We start from the raw sequence: 15,604 nt of genomic DNA, 5'->3' as shown, positions 1-15,604 counted from the left end.
GCTCGCGCCGCCGCCGCCGCCGCCCGGAGCAGACGCCGCAGCCGCGAGGCCGGGGACCCGGAGCCGGTGCGCAGGGGGAGGGAGGGAGGGCCGAGGGGGCGGGGCCTGGCCCGGCCACCTGACGCCGCCCCCGCCCGGAAGCCCTCCCCCTCTGCCCGGCTCGCAGACCTGGCGGAGGCTAGCGGGCGCGGCGAGGGCAAGGGAGCGCGTCCCCAGACAAACCCCAGGGCCCGCGTGTAGGAGGTGGGGAGCGGACGCTAGCCATTCGGAGCTTGAGGTTTCCCCAGGAGTGGCCGCGACGTCCCCTGGTTCTGGCGAAGGGTCCTGTCCGGGGTCGGCTGCGCGCGGGGAACCCTCGGGGCCATGTGTCAGAGCCCCGTCCCTCGCCATGATGGGGGCGGAGAAGGCAAAGCTGGACGAATCCTCAGGTCCTGTTTCCTCCAAACGCGCAGACACTCACACGCCCACCTCCCCCACCTCAGCAGTCAGCGCAGACCCCCGGCCGCCGTCCCCATTCCCGCAAGGTGGCCTCTCGCGTCCCAGGACTGCGTGAGGGCTGGAGGAGGGAAGCCGAGACGGAGATATACGAACTACGGGGCCCTGTTCTCCTTCTTTGCTCCCCCCGGGCCCGCAACAAGCCAGAACCAGGGACACTCCCAGGAGGGCGGCTCCTGACCCCACGCAGCCCTCGCTGCCTGAAGACCTCTTCGCTCCATCACTGCGCCTTCTCACCTGGCCCCACACCCTGTGCGCTGCGAGCCTGAATCCCTACCCACCCTGCCCCCTGTAGCCTGTTCAGGGTGAGCACTGCTGATTCTCACTCTCATACAAGGGAGATGTGGAAACCCAGAGGGCTTATTTCACTTATTCAATCATTCGTTCATGGAACTCCTACCGGGTGCCGGATCTTGAGTTGTTCTTTCTCCACAGGTCGCAGCCAGGGAAGAAGTGGGTACACTTGGGAACCAGGCAGTCCCAGCACATCCAGAAAAGCGTTAGGAGGTTTCTGAGCCAGGGACACACACCAGTCCCTTTTCTTGCATACCCACTCCCCAGGTTATGGGCATACGTTGTCTGTGTTCGCCACACAGGCTTCCAGTTTCACAAGCCCCTTGGACACCCCCTACTTATTCTTCAACCCTCAGTCACCTCTACGCAGCCTTCCCTGCAGGAGAGGACTTCTTGGCCTCTACCCTGGCCTCCTTCCCTCTAGGGCAGCACCGGTCAATGTGAGGTGTCTGTTTACTCTTGTGTCTGCCCAACTTCCGAAAGACTGGGAAGTATGTTAGTCATTTGTATCTCCGGCATCCCCATCTCCACCATACACGATAAATGAGAAAGGTAAATCTCTCAACTGCACAGTTAATACTCTGTTTTATCATGTAATACATGATTTCACACTTAGGGAGTTAAATGTTGGCTGTGAACTATAATTTTGCCCTATAAGTCTCTTTCTCCCTGCTCTGTCCTTTTCTTCTCTCTTGCAAACCCCCAGCCTGGTGCTCTGAGAGATGATGAGCACAGATCAAGGAGGTTTCATTTGCTCCCCCAGAGGACAGGATTATACCCCAGATCCTGTGGTCAAGGTGATCCATTCGTAGGGAAAGGCTGTTGAACAAGCCCATGAGGACCCCTTTCAGAGAGTCTGCTGTGCATAACAGGCCCGTCCAGACATGGCTCCCATGGGGTGGTGAGGTGTCAGGATGAGGGCATAGAGCTCCAGAGACCGACAGAGACTGCAATGTCGGAACCCCAGTGGCTGTTCTGCCCAAACACACTCCTTCTAGACCTGGCTCAGCCAGGAAGTTCAGCTAGCAGTTGACCTTGACTGCTGACTTCTTGGTTCATGGAGGGAGGGGCAGGAGAGGAACTTGTCAACTGTGACATCCAGTGATCCAGGCTCTCCTCAGGGAGTTCTGATCCTGAGTATTAGGACTAATCTCTCCCTGTCTCCTGGGGTGCAGGTCACCATTCACCTTTGATTTGGGGAGCTTTCAGGAGAGACCTGAGCCAGTCAACTTTCAGGACCCAAATCTGGGCAAATCCAGGACAGATCAGTACTGGGTTGAGAGTAGGGGTGAAGTTAAGGGCTTAGCAGACATGGGGGGGGGTGGAGTTGACTGTGGTCCAGGGAATGCATATCTGAAGGGCCAGGAGTTGTGGCGACCCCAGCCAGGTAATCAGCTTAGGGGGATGATCTGAATTAATCCTTATAATCCCTGGACTCTGGACTCAGCCTCTCCCCTAATCCCATCCCAGCAGATCATCCTCTCTGATGCTCGATGCAGCCATTTATCCCCCTTTACCCTTATTTCTAAATGCCCAGATCCCTTCATTAAAGAAAAAAAAAAAAAAAGCAGAAAGGTACAGTACAGAGTATATAGCCACACACAAATATCCATGTACTTACCACTGAAGTCCAGCTGTCCATTCTTGCCACATATCATTCACAGATAGCCCTTCTATTTATAGTTTTACAGTTTTACATTATATGTATCTATCCACAAAAAGCAAAATATTGATTTGTGTATTTAAAAAAAATCTATCTGGGGATCCCTGGCTGGCTCAGTCAGTAGAGCAGGCGACTCTTGATATCTGGGTTGTGAGTTTGGGCTCCACGTTGTGCACAGAGATTACTTAAAAATAAATAAATAAAAATTCTGCAACCTTTCTTTATTTCTCAACTTTTTTTGAACAATTTATCCAAGTTTTACTTAGCCCCAATTCACGAATTTTAGCTGCTGAATACTATTTCAGTGTTCAAATATCCACATCTACTTCTCCATTATTTTGCTAATGGGCATTTAGGTTGTTTCCAGTTTTCTGTGTTGGAAAACAGTGTCTTAGTGGTTAGGGCTATGCATGCCTCCTAGGCACATATGTAAGCACTTCTCTAAGGTAGGTACCAAGAAATAGAATTTCTGAGTCATAGAATATGTGCAAATTGATTATTGCCAGACTGCTCTAGAAAGCAGTCGGATCAATTTACACTCTGCTAACAGTGGTTTTCAGTGTTTGTTTAGATTCACTAACATTTATAAATTTTTCTGCTCACCATTCCTTCTTGCATTTCACTCCTTTCTTATTTGCTCCCTTCTTATGAAGTATATCTTTTTTTAAAATGTTTATTTATTTTTTGAGCGAGAGAGAAAGCACAAGCAGGAGAACAGCAGAGAGAGAGGGAGACAGAGGATCCTAAGTAGGCTCCACACTGATAGCCTGACAAGGAGCTGGAACTCATGAACCTCTGGAACTCTCACCATCTGAAATAATGACCTGAGCCGAAATCAAGTGTTGGATGCTTACACAATCGAGCCACCCAGGAGCCCCTGAAGTATATATCTTTTGGTGGTATTTTGGTGACAGTCTTTGGTGAACATTCTCAATCTTTGCCTTAAAATGTCTTTACTTCATATAATTTATATTTTTAAATGTTTATTTATTTATTTTGAAAGCGAGAGCATGAGGGAGGGGCAGAGAGACAGGAAGGAGAGAATCCCAAGCAGCCTCCATGCTGCCAGCACAGAACCTGACTGGGGCTCAATCCCACAAACCGTGGGATCATGACCTGAGCCAAAATCAAAACCCAGATGCCCAACCAACTGAACTACCCAGGTGCCCCTATATCATTATAATTTAAATGGAAAAGTAATGGGCATAGAATTTTAGTTTGACAGTTTTCTCTTGGCCTTTGGAAGATATTCTATTTTTTTTCGTATACTCTTTTGTTGCTAATGCTCTCTTATGCTTTCCCTAGTGTCTTTTAACTATTCTTTCATATTTTCAATCTCTTCACTTCCCCCTCTCCGTACTTTGAATGATTTCATCAGCTCTATCTTCCAATTCACTAATTCTCTTATCAGCTGGGTCTAGTCTACTGTTTAATTGGTCATTGAGTCTGATTTCAATGGTGTGTCTTTCACTAGGTTTTATTTTTTCCCTTAATAGTGTTTTTCTTAATAGTGCAATGTTTTCATTATGATTTATTTTGTCTTTAATCTTTGGTAGTTTTTCTTTTTTTTTCTTTTTTCTTTTTTTTTATTTTTAAACATTTTTTTAAATGTTTTATTCATTTCTAGGAGAGAGAGAGAGACAGCATGAGCAGGGGAGGGTCAGAGAGAGAGGGAGTCACAGACTCTGAAACAGGCTCTAGGCTCTGAGCTGGCAGTCAGCACAGAGCCCGACGCGGGGCTCGAACCCACGAACTGCGAGATCATGACCTAAGCGAAAGTTGGACACTTAACCGACTAAGCCACCCAGGTGCCCCTAATCTTTGGTAGTTTTAAGTATGCTTATTGTATAGTGTTTCTCATGTTTTTCTATTATGCACAGTTCTTGGAATGTTAATTCTCCTAATTGTTGCTCTGCTGACTCTTCCTTATGGTGGATTGCTTTCTTGTCTGGGTTATGATATTTTATTGTGAGCTCTTCTTCAGTGTTTGTTTGTTTAGTGAGAGTCTCATATGCCCTGGGTTATGAAAACATTGGGACAGAGCTCTTTCTTGCTTTCTGTGGGGCTACATGGCATTCCAAGGATCCTAAACTGGGTTTAGATTTAATTTCACTGCCTGAGGATCCAGTGTAGATAACATAAATCCAGATGCAATACAAGCATTTGCTTAGGCTGGGGACTTTAATTTCTCTGAGTTGACTTGTGTTTCTATTTCTTATCATTTCATATATCCTTGGACTGGTATGTGCCATTTTTCATCTTCTTTCCATGGACAAAGTAGATCTTTGCTGTTTGTTTGGTTTTTTTTTTAAACTCTTTTTCATTTTTGAGAGACAGAGTGCAAGCAGGGGTGGGGCAGAGAGAGAGAGAGGGAGATGTAGAATCTGAAGCAGGCTCCAGGCTCTCAGCTGTGAGCACAGAGTTTGACGTGGGGCTTGAACTCACAAACCATGAGATCATGACCTGAACTGAAGTCAGATGCTTAACTGACTGAGCCACCCAGGTGGCCCGATCTTTGGTGTTCTGATCTTGAGCAGGGTGTTCAGTCCCAGCTTCTTTTCTCCAGTGGACTGATATAACTTTTCTCCAGTTATATCCTATATCTGGAAGCACTAAACACAGCTCCGGGTCCCTGGGCATATATCTGCGTCTGAAATCCACCATGGGCCACCATGACGGCCTCCTTTTCTCTTTTCTTTGGCTTTGTATTCCTTCTTTAATTCTGAGAATTTCCTTTAAAAAAAATAAAGTTTTGCATTATTCAGATATTAATTTTGTTTTAATTTTTTTTTATTTTTAAAATAATCTCTACACCCAGTGTGGGGCTTGAACTCATGACCCTGAAATCGAGAGTCACATCCTCTACCAACTGAGCTAGCCAGGCACCTTGATATTAATTTTTTTTGTTTATTTATTTATTTTTTTGAGAGAGCATGTGAGCCAGGTAGGGGCAGAGAGAGGGAGAGAGAGGATCCCAAGCAAGCTCCATGCTGTCAGTGCAGAGCCTGACTTGGGGCTGAAGCCCAACATGGGGCTCAAACTCACAAACTGTGAGATCATGACCTGAGCTGAAATCAAGAGTTGGATGCTTATTCGACTAAGCCACCCAGGCGCCCCACCTAGATGTTAATTTTTAACTTATATTTTATGCAGGGGTGCCTGGGTGGCTCAGTCAGTTAAACACTTGACTTCAGCTCGGGTCATGATCTCACGGTTCGTGAGTTCAAGCCCCGTGTCAGGCTCTGTGCTGACAGCTCAGGGCCTGGAGCTTGCTTAAGATTCTGTGTCTCTCTCTGCCCCTCCCTTCCTGCTCCCCCACCCCATCTCTCAAAAAATAAATAAACATTTTTAAAAGTTTAAGTCTATTTTATGTAATCTTTCTGTGTGTGTTTTTGGGGGGCCCTGAGTGAGGAGATAGCTACATTAGTTCAGCCTGTCATGTTGCCAGAAGTTCCTCTCTAGATTTTTCTTTATTTCCTTTTCTGGGTTTTTGTTAAATAAAAAAAAATGTTTATTTATTTTTGAGAGGGAAAGAGAGACAGAACATGAGCATGGGAGGGGCAGGGAGAGGGAGACACAGAATCCGATGCAGGCTCCAGGATCTGCGCTGTCAGCACAGAGCCCGATCCGGGGCTCAAACCCACTGACCAGGTCATGACCTGGGCTGAAGTTGGACACTCAACCAACTGAGCCACCCAGGCACCCCTCTGGTTTTGTTTCAAAGTAGGCTTCATGCCCAGCGCAGAGCCCAATATGGGGCTTGAACTCACAACTCTGAGATCAAGACCTGAGCTGAGAGCAAGAGTCAGACACGTACCCAACTCCAGCACCCAGGCACCTCTAGATTTCCTTTATCGTTAGCGTTATCCCAAACAGTCCTTCTGTCTGTGAGGCACATTGTAGTTTGCAAAGGGCTTTCACATACAACCTCTGCTTTAAGCCTTCCAATCACTCTAAGAAATAAGTATTACTGTTCCCATTTTACCAAGAGGAAAACTGAGACTCAAAATGGTAACTTTAATCCTACTTTTCAGACTTTGAATCCAGTGCATTTCAGAGCTTGGGTTTATAAAAGGAGCTTGCCTTTCCATGCCCTCCAGCTCAGACCCACCCTTGTTCTGATCACTCCCTCTTCACATGAGGCCCTCTGAGAGGCTCTCTCTGCCTGACGCAGCGCAGCCTCTGGCTCTGACCTTCTCCAGCTCAGCTCCCGATGCTATGCCAGTCCCCTCCTGCCCCATTTGGCCTCAGTGGAAATTATGGGGTATTATACAGGCCATGGCTAATGGGGAGACAGACCAGCAGCTTGTCCTCAGGGTCTTTATTCACTCACCACTAGGCCATCTTTATGCCTCTACACTAAAAAGGGCAGGCATTGCATATGTGTATGTTGGGCCAGAGGAAAAAAAATTAGGAAAACCAGGGCTCGTCCGGGATTTGAACCCGGGACCTCTCGCACCCTAAGCGAGAATCATACCCCTAGACCAACGAGCCACTGATGGTTATGTCTGACCAGATGTGCCTTCCTGCCACATCAGCAGCAGGCACAGTTTGTGGTTCCTAGAGGCAGACTCTTCCCCAGCCTGGCAGCCAGCCCAGGTCGGCTGCACTCCAGCGGGCCTTGCCTCCCTCTTGGCTCTCCGCAGCCCCCTGGCCCACTGCGGAGCCACGCAGATGCCTCGTGCTCCGGGCAGGGCCCCTTCTTCCCCACTACCAGCTACTTCTCCCCCAAGGCCACCATGTGGACTTTGTGGGAGGCGCTGGTGGGAAAGGGTCCAGCAACCTCCTTTTCCAGAGGAGGCCCAGGCCTACGGGAGCCCGTCTGCCGGCTCCGGTACCCCATAAAGAACAACGCTTCTTTATTACCTCCAGAAAAAAAAAATCCTCTAAATCCATCAGCCTCCTAGACGAGGAAGCAGAAGACTGATCAGATCACCTTGATAGGTAACATTTGCTAAGTCACTCAGTTGCTTCACCTGTCAGCTGGGGAAGGGACACCTGTCCTGTGTGCCTTATGGGGCAGTTCTCACCTGAGGATCAGGTGGGGCAGTGTCTGTGAAGCAGTCTGCAAACTGTAAGGTGCTGTACAAAGCAGAGGTAATTGTGATGGCAACATGAAAGTGGGGGGCGGGAAATCATTGGAAAGTTGGCCTCTAAAGCTCTATGGGCCAGCGTGTTCTGTGCTTTACGGATCTTATTTAGCCTTTAACTAACTACCTTGTGAGATAGGCGTCATCCCCACTGTGAGAAAAAGAAACTTCTCTACGTTCAGCTTACAAGAGGCACATTTATCTAAATCCGAAGGCTGTTTTCAACGCAGTACACACCACTACCCAGACTTTCTAGAAAGCTGGAGATGGGAAAACATCCTGCAAATACTCACACTCCCTCCCACACCCCAGCCTACCCTGCTCACCCTGCCTGGGGACACGGCAGGAAAAACCTGCTAATCGGCTAAGTGGGCCTGGGTGGTTTCCTTCTAGTTGGGAGTTTCCCAAATGAGAGTGAGGGGGAGGCTCAGAGACTGGCGCCCGGTGGGCTCTGCCAGGCTCCCTTTCTTGTGCTTCCACTGTGCTATATCCGTCCCCCCCCCCACCACACCTCGCCACCATCTTGCTTGCTGGCGGAAGGCAAAGCCCTGTCTTCTTGGTCTTTGCGTCCAGCCTTCCATCAGTCCTGCTGACGAGTGACTCCAAGCTTCTCTGTGAGCTGGGCTTTGTGTAATCACTTTACCAGATTCATCTCATCTCATCTGCACAGCACAACTGTTACTGCAGACATCACTTAGCAAATGTCTGTGGAATGAGTGAATGAGTGAGTGAGTACGTGCAAGAAAAGTGTCAGGGGAGTACACAAAAAATCACTCGTGGCAACAGAGGTTCAGGTCAGTCCACAACTCTTGGTCCCAAGTAGAAACCATATGCCTTAAGAAAACCTCCTGCTTTCCAACCTTTTTTTTGTTTATGTCTTTATTTTTTTAATGTTTTATTTATTTCTGAGAGAGAGAGAGAGAGTGTGTGTGAGCAGGGGAGAGTCAGAGAGAGAGGGAGATACAGAATCTGAAGCAGTCTCCAGGCTCTGGGCTAGCTGTCAGCACAGAGCCTGATGCGGGGCTCGAACCCACGGACTATGAGACCATGACCTGAGCCGAAGTTGGATGCTTAACTGACTGAGCCACCCAGGTGCCCCCTCTCCAACCTTTTAAGCAGGCTTCCTAGGGAACCAGCTCCTCTCTCGGAGGTTAGGCAGCAGGAATGGCCCCTCACCTGAGAGAAAGGATTGGGGAGCATTCTTTTGTATCCAGGGCAGTTTTGTGGTCTCCATCCAGGAGTGCCAGACCAGGCAGCTGGTTGGGCTACCTAATCGTGGCCAGAGAGAAAGGCGACAGCTCATCTCTTTCCACCACCAAAGAGACTTTTTTGGGTAGCTGTTCCCCAGCTAGAAACTGGCTGATAAATAATAGCACACTCAACGCTTCATTCCATTACCTCAGCACACATTCCCTAAATTGCTCCTCTTGGTGGATGTGCCCGGAAGTGAGGTCGCTCCAAGAAAAGGCTCCTAGGGGCTGAGAATGTTTCAGGGATGAGACGGAGGTTGGATTCCAGCCAGTGCTTCTCTCTGGGGGTGCTGTTTGAATCTGTGGCAGGATCATTCTTCTTTATGTGGCCTGTCTGGAACAGTGCCCTGCCCACTAAATACCAGTCATCCCTTCTTCGCTGTAGAGACAGCCATGAAACACCCCCCGCATACTTCCAAATGCCTCCAAGATGGCAGGGGTCTGGGGAGATGAGAGCTGCTCAGGTGGGGACCCACCGGCACTTACCATACATTTTTTTTCTGGCCTAAAATCGCTGTGGCCTTGCTGTGGGCACTAGGACATTAGGCCCTCAGTGACTTGTTTGTGCGTTTAACTAGCCACAGATGGAATTCTCTGGGGAAAATGGTGGCTCTGTTTCTAGGAGCTTCCCCTTTCCCTCCCAAGAGGGGACAGCTCTCAGTCAGGCAGGTCCTTTGATGATTCCTCATTTCTACACCAGTGGGTAGACCTTACTCTTATCATTTGTCTGGAGAGGACTTATAGGTCAGTATTTAACAGACAGCAACTGTCACAACACATCATCTCGAGCTCATTGTCACCTCCTCCCACCTGCGGGTGAGCGTATGTGGAGTGTATGTCTGTCTATATGCACACATGTACATCGGGACATCAGTGTCTCACAAATGACTGCCAAGGCTCCTTCTAGCCTTTCTAGCTCAGGGTTCCAAGGACAGAGATTTTAGCCTAAGGCATGGCCTTTTGGAGTTTCACATGGGAAGCCAGAAGTGTTTGCCCAGCTCCTCTAAATTGCTGGGAGTCAAACTCAAAACTCAATCTGCTCAGGCTTCAGACCTCTAGCTCTTGCTCTTTGCTGGGCTCCTCGGTTGCTCTCCACACATCTAGCTCAGCAGGCAGCCTAGGATTTGAGGGGAGTTTGCATGCAGATTTGAAGGCTTCCTCTTCTGTGGCTTCCTTCCTTCTAGAAAACCCACCTTCGGTCTATCTTCTGATTCTGCAAGCCATAAAGGCTGGGACTTTCTGCTTGAGCTCCAGCTATCCCTTGCCGTGTAGACTGGGGAGTGCCCTTGGGAAAGAATCCATTTTAATGTAGATGGTTCTGGTCATTCAAGGATTGGGTCGTTGCCATTTCTGCCTGCTTTGGGGTACTTTATAGCACTTTCCAGTAGTCATTTCTCATATTTTGTCCGGAGTTTATAATTTTTACCCATGGGAGGGATTCATCTGATACTCCTTTCACTTATCTGTATTTAAAGTGTGTCACTTTTATCTCTGCATTCTGGGTCTGCTGTGGTGGGGAAGACAGTACATTCACAGAGCTGAGGTATAGTGTTGAGTGTAAGCGCAGGTGGAGCTTAGAGCAGAGCTGGCCTCACTGGGTTGGGGAGCTGCACAGAAGTGGCCTTGAGTTAGGCTGTGAGAGCCGGGCAGGACTCCAGAGCAGATGGGGCAAGACTGTAGTAACTTGGGTACTGCTGAGCTAAAGGCAGGGGCCGTGAGCAAAGCAACCTCAGCCAGGCTGGGGTCTGAGTAGAAAACATACATTCTCTGGGTAGACTCAACATGAAGAAACAGAGGCAGCCAGGGAGGCCTGAGACCTCAAGCATTGTCAAGTTGCCCCTGTACTGAACTATGAAGGCTGTTGACTAAGGTGCTCCCCAGGCACTCCCCATTCACTGCCCCTTCCTGCAGCCTGAGGCTAGTTCCCAGGCTGGCTGTGAACCCGAGACCTCTAGAAAGGGAGACTTACAGGGGTGCAGAAACCTATAGGGATGTGGTGGTGTCAGAAGCCAAATGGAAAGTCATGCCCTCAATAGCTCCACTCAGAGAATGTGCACAAAAGTGATGGAGCATCTCTGTTAAATATGGGTCAGCATCTCCTAGGTTGCAGTGAGCTGTTTCTTATTCATTCCGGCCCCCAGCACTGCATGTTGATTCTTTGAGCCCAATATTTTTATCCTCTCAACACGCAATCGGCTTTGCGCCCACAAAAGGAGGTTTAGGTGGGGGCTTGGACATCTCTAATCTCAAACTTTGTCCTTAGGAGGCTTAGAATCAGTACTGATCATTCAAGGAGACCAAAAGTGGCTTTGGAGAGAGGATTCTTTGCAGGGTGGGGGAGAGGTGGTGGGACGGTATTCTATAAGAGGAGTCAGAGGGTGGGGGACATCCCATGAGTAAGATGTCAGGGGAGGAGGAGGAGTTTTTTCTGTTCAAGAACATCTCCTTGGTGGGGCCATGGGATGGGCCTCAGTACCACATTGCCCCTGTCTGGGCCTTCCACCTCCAGGCAGTCTTCATGGGCTTTGTCTTCTTTGTAGGAACACCACTCAATGCCACGGTGCTGGTGGCCACCCTGCGCTACAGAAAGCTGCGGCAGCCACTCAACTATATTCTGGTCAATGTGTCCCTGGGGGGCTTCCTCTACTGCACCTTCTCTGTCTCCATTGTCTTCATCACCAGCTGTTATGGATACTTCGTCTTTGGCCGCCATGTTTGTGCTTGGGAGGCCTTCATGGGCTGTACAGCAGGTACGCAGGGGAAGGAGACTGGGGGGAGACAAAGGACTGCTCTAGGATTGGAACCAGGAACCAGACCATTGGGTTAGAGCGGGCCCCTAAAGAGGAGTCTTGGGGAAAGGAGTTTGGTGCTCTTTATCACTAGGGTATAAAGCAGCACGGACTAGAAGTTTGACCGAGTCCCAACTCCGTACCAACCGTCAGTCCAACCCTCTGTCTTCCTATGCTTGCTCCACCCTGTCAGTATTCCACTCTGTCTGCCAGGCTGGGTAGGCCCATCTACCCCCAATTACCCTCACGTTTCACTACAGGTCTGGTGACAGGCTGGTCATTGGCCTTCCTGGCCTTTGAGCGCTACCTGGTCATCTGTAAGCCCTTTGGCAACTTCCGCTTCGGCTCCAAGCACGCACTGATGGTGGTCCTGGCTACCTGGACCATTGGCATTGGCGTCTCCATCCCACCCTTCTTTGGCTGGAGCCGGTGAGAGTGTAGGGCAGTGGCGCTAACTTAGCTAGGAGCTCAGGTTGGCGTGGGTGGAAAGAGTTGGGTATAATCCTAGTCTCTGATCTCCACTTTTTTAACGAGCTGGTGGAGTAGGTGAGGGCAAGGGCTGGGGGAGGCAAGTGCTAACGTTTACCCTGCAGTTGGAATTGCTATGGCCTCAGCTGTTAAAGACAGAAACCACCCTGAAGGTCCGTGGTGGAGGAGCACAGTCCAGGAGCTCAGCTCACTTCACTCATTTTTGTGGTGAATCCTGCGGTGAGCAAATGCCTGTCCAGCGGCTGAGTGCTTGGTCCCTTGCAGGTTCATCCCTGAGGGCCTGCAGTGTTCCTGTGGCCCTGACTGGTACACCGTGGGCACCAAATACCGCAGCGAGTACTATACCTGGTTCCTCTTCATCTTCTGCTTCATTGTGCCTCTCTCCCTCATCTGCTTCTCCTACATGCAGCTGCTGGGAGCCCTCAGAGTTGTGAGTGATTTTTGTGAGGCTCAGGGAGGACGGGATTGGGGGCTTCAAGATGAGAGGGAAGAATGGGTGAGTGCTTTAGAGCATAAGACATCTGGGAGTGCGTGGCTGGCTCAGTCGGAAGAGCATACAACTCCTTGATCTTGGGGTTGTGAGTTCAAGCCCCACGCTAGATGTAGAGATTCCTTAAAAAAAACAAACTTAAGGAAAGAACATTAGACATCTGGAAATGTCCATAGCCAGGTAGAGATCTAAAAGCAGTGGAGGAAGTGGGGCAGAGAGAATGATGAAATGGTGTGAAGAGTAGGAGGGGGTCCTCTCTGCTCAAAATTGTGTCAAGAGATTCTTGAGATCCCTTCCAATGTCACAGACCAGAGAGCCATCTCCATCCTGCCTTCCTCATGGAAGGAGAACAAGAGGCGCTAGGCTAGAAGCTGGGACAGAAGAGAGGCAACTGGAGTGCATCCCCCACCGCCCCGTAGAAAAGGGTTGAGTTGAAGACCAGGAAGAGGAGGTTTCTCTGTGCTCTGCCCAGGTCGCAGCCCAACAACAGGAGTCAGCCTCGACCCAGAAGGCAGAGCGGGAAGTGAGCCGCATGGTGGTGGTGATGGTGGGATCCTTTTGTGTCTGTTACACACCCTATGCTGCGATGGCCATGTACATGGTCAACAACCGTAACCACGGGCTGGACTTACGGCTTGTCACCATTCCTGCCTTCTTCTCTAAGAGTGCTTGTGTATACAACCCCATCATCTACTGCTTCATGAATAAGCAGGTAAAGCTCTCCATTTACATTCCTAGGAGACTCTCATTTATGACACCTGGTTCTTCTCTCATCAATGACTTTTAATTCAGGGCACCTTGGACTCTACTCAAAAGGTTTCTAGGGGTGAACAAGGGAAGCTCTTGGTAAGTATAGGGAGAAAGGTGTGGCCATCGAAACAAGGGAATAGAATCCAGAGAAAAAGAATCTGAGCATAAAAATCAGGTTGCTCCAAAGGGTTTTGTTTTCTTGAGAAACAAATAGATTTAATCATTACCCTAAATTCCTAGTTCTTCCATTTCATGAGTTCTTAATCCTTCCCAACTTCCAGCCTGCAGGAGCATATGCAAAGCACAGAGATCACAACATTTGCATAAATCTTGAAAACACTTTATCATCTGAAGTACCAGGTGGCCTCCTACCCCAAATCCTGAATCGGAGCTAATAAAAAAACCCCCAAGTTCAGATGAATCTAGGAGATTTCCTATCTTGTGGGGCAAACTCCCTGCTTTGAGAATTATTAATAGCTATATTGTTTCCTTAGCCTTCAGAGATGGATTCAAAACTCCTGGATGGAAAGAAAACTGGCAATTCTTTTCAGTTGGGAGCACCTTCTAGTAATGGTGGGGTGGGTGGATGGGCCTACTCTGGCACCACTTTTGAGGGTTTAAATGAAGCAGGTTGCTTTGTGAGGTTTCCCAGCAGTGGACCCTCTGAGCCAAAATGTGTAGGGATTACTACTGTAGACCCAGCAGCAGCTCTCAGGATTGGGGAGATGTATGCAAAACTACGAGGAGATCCTGGGTATATGGCACTGTATGAGCCTTTGGGGATACAAAGAATGAGATCTCTTCCCCTGTCTCCCCTACCCCATTTCCCAATGTCATCTCCTCTGTACTGGTCTGCATGGGACTATCTTCAATTCCTCCCTTTCCTTCCAGTTCCGAGCTTGCATCATGGAGATGGTGTGTGGGAAGCCCATGACAGATGATTCTGAAATGTCCAGCTCCCAGAAAACAGAAGTTTCTACTCTCTCTTCCAGCCAAGTTGGTCCCAACTAAGGAGCCATATTGGCTTATTTGCAGCAACTAGGATTTTACATTTAGGGAAATTCCTTTTTTCTCTCAAAAACCAAACTACTAGCAAAGCAAAAGATGGGAAGGGGAATAATGGCAATTTGGGGCATCAACTTTCCATTTTCCTACCATTCCTTTCCTGCCTACAAAGCTACTGTTCCAGGCGGGTCTACTTTAGACCACTCCAAAGGCTATCTGAACAATACTCAAATTCTATTCCTAAGTGGCACCATTCACAGCACTGGGAGAAGTGATTTTTACATATGGGGCAACTATAAAGGAGCCCCATATGTAGTATGTTATTCAGTGTATGGATAACAATTATCTTCCTTTTCAGTAATTTTTTTTTTCCTACTGGGGAATCTCTTTAAGATGATACAATCTGAATTAGAACAAACACAAACACCTTAGAAATGGGAGACAGAAAAAACAAACAAAACCTTGAGTAGGCCCAAAATAGGGGTTTGAAAGAACTTCTGTATGCCATCACTGCCAATAATCACTATAGCTCTGGCATGGACAGCTGTGTCCAGAAGCTCCCGAGTCAGCAGGACTTATTTCAGGTGTTCCCCACTCAATTAGGCTAAACCTATATATCTGTCTTAAGCTGTGTATTAATAGTTAATTCTCTTCATGTTTTCAAAATGACTTTACATACCTTTACACAGTTTATAATGTTCAAAAAAATGCTCAAAAAATGGTTTTACCTTATACTTTATGCTCCCCCTGAAAAAAAGCCTTCTGGAAATAAAAATCAAGATAAATGTTGTGTGTACATTCAGGAATGGCTTGTGTTTGGTATCAGATAATTATGTAATGAGCAGCTGGGCTCTTCTCCAGTTATATAGCCCAAGGAAAGCAGAGAAGGGTTACAGCTGTAGTGAGAAGGATGACAGAAGATTTCAGAAGAAAGGAGTAACTAATCTGGGAGCAGGCGGAACTTCTCTGGGATGGGAGGGAGTACGGTAAACCTTCCAGGGGATCTCCTTTTCTTTGACATTTTATAGCACCTTTAGTTTTAAGGAAGGGTTCTATTTCTTTAAAGAATAAAGGACATACATACCCCACAATGAATGTAAACAGTTTTATTTAGAAACAGATAGGTACCTGTTTGCATTATAGAATATAAAACTTGGTTTACACTCTATAAAAAATAATCAGTATCCAAATTCAAGAGAGCTAGCATTCACAGAACACACAATGTGGGTGTGTGGCCACTGTTCACCAGCCTCAGGCTTGACTTAAACCAAAAAGATAATCCAGGGGGA

General features: G+C 48.2%; 1 protein-coding gene and 1 non-coding gene across 2 annotated transcripts; one reads left to right on the top strand and one right to left on the bottom strand.

Annotated features, from left to right (window-relative positions):
* Positions 1-6,874: 6,874 nt before the first annotated feature.
* Positions 6,875-6,946, bottom strand: TRNAP-AGG. The gene has a single exon. It is a non-coding gene; the product is annotated as a tRNA-Pro (tRNA).
* A 4,238-nt stretch (positions 6,947-11,184) lies between these two features.
* On the top strand, positions 11,185-14,321 carry OPN1SW (opsin 1, short wave sensitive). Its single transcript, XM_039242646.1, has 5 exons — positions 11,185-11,542; positions 11,842-12,010; positions 12,335-12,500; positions 13,033-13,272; positions 14,202-14,321. Exons 1-5 carry the CDS (start codon positions 11,185-11,187, stop codon positions 14,319-14,321), a joined length of 1,053 nt encoding a protein of 350 aa, XP_039098577.1.
* The last annotated feature ends 1,283 nt before the right edge of the window (positions 14,322-15,604 follow it).

This window comes from Hyaena hyaena, unplaced genomic scaffold, assembly GCF_003009895.1.
Source record: "Hyaena hyaena isolate Hyena2069 unplaced genomic scaffold, ASM300989v1 scaffold_8, whole genome shotgun sequence".
Lineage (NCBI taxonomy): Eukaryota > Metazoa > Chordata > Mammalia > Carnivora > Hyaenidae > Hyaena > Hyaena hyaena.
Note: the sequence above shows the minus strand (reverse complement) of the source record. Positions and strands in the feature narration are given on the sequence as shown.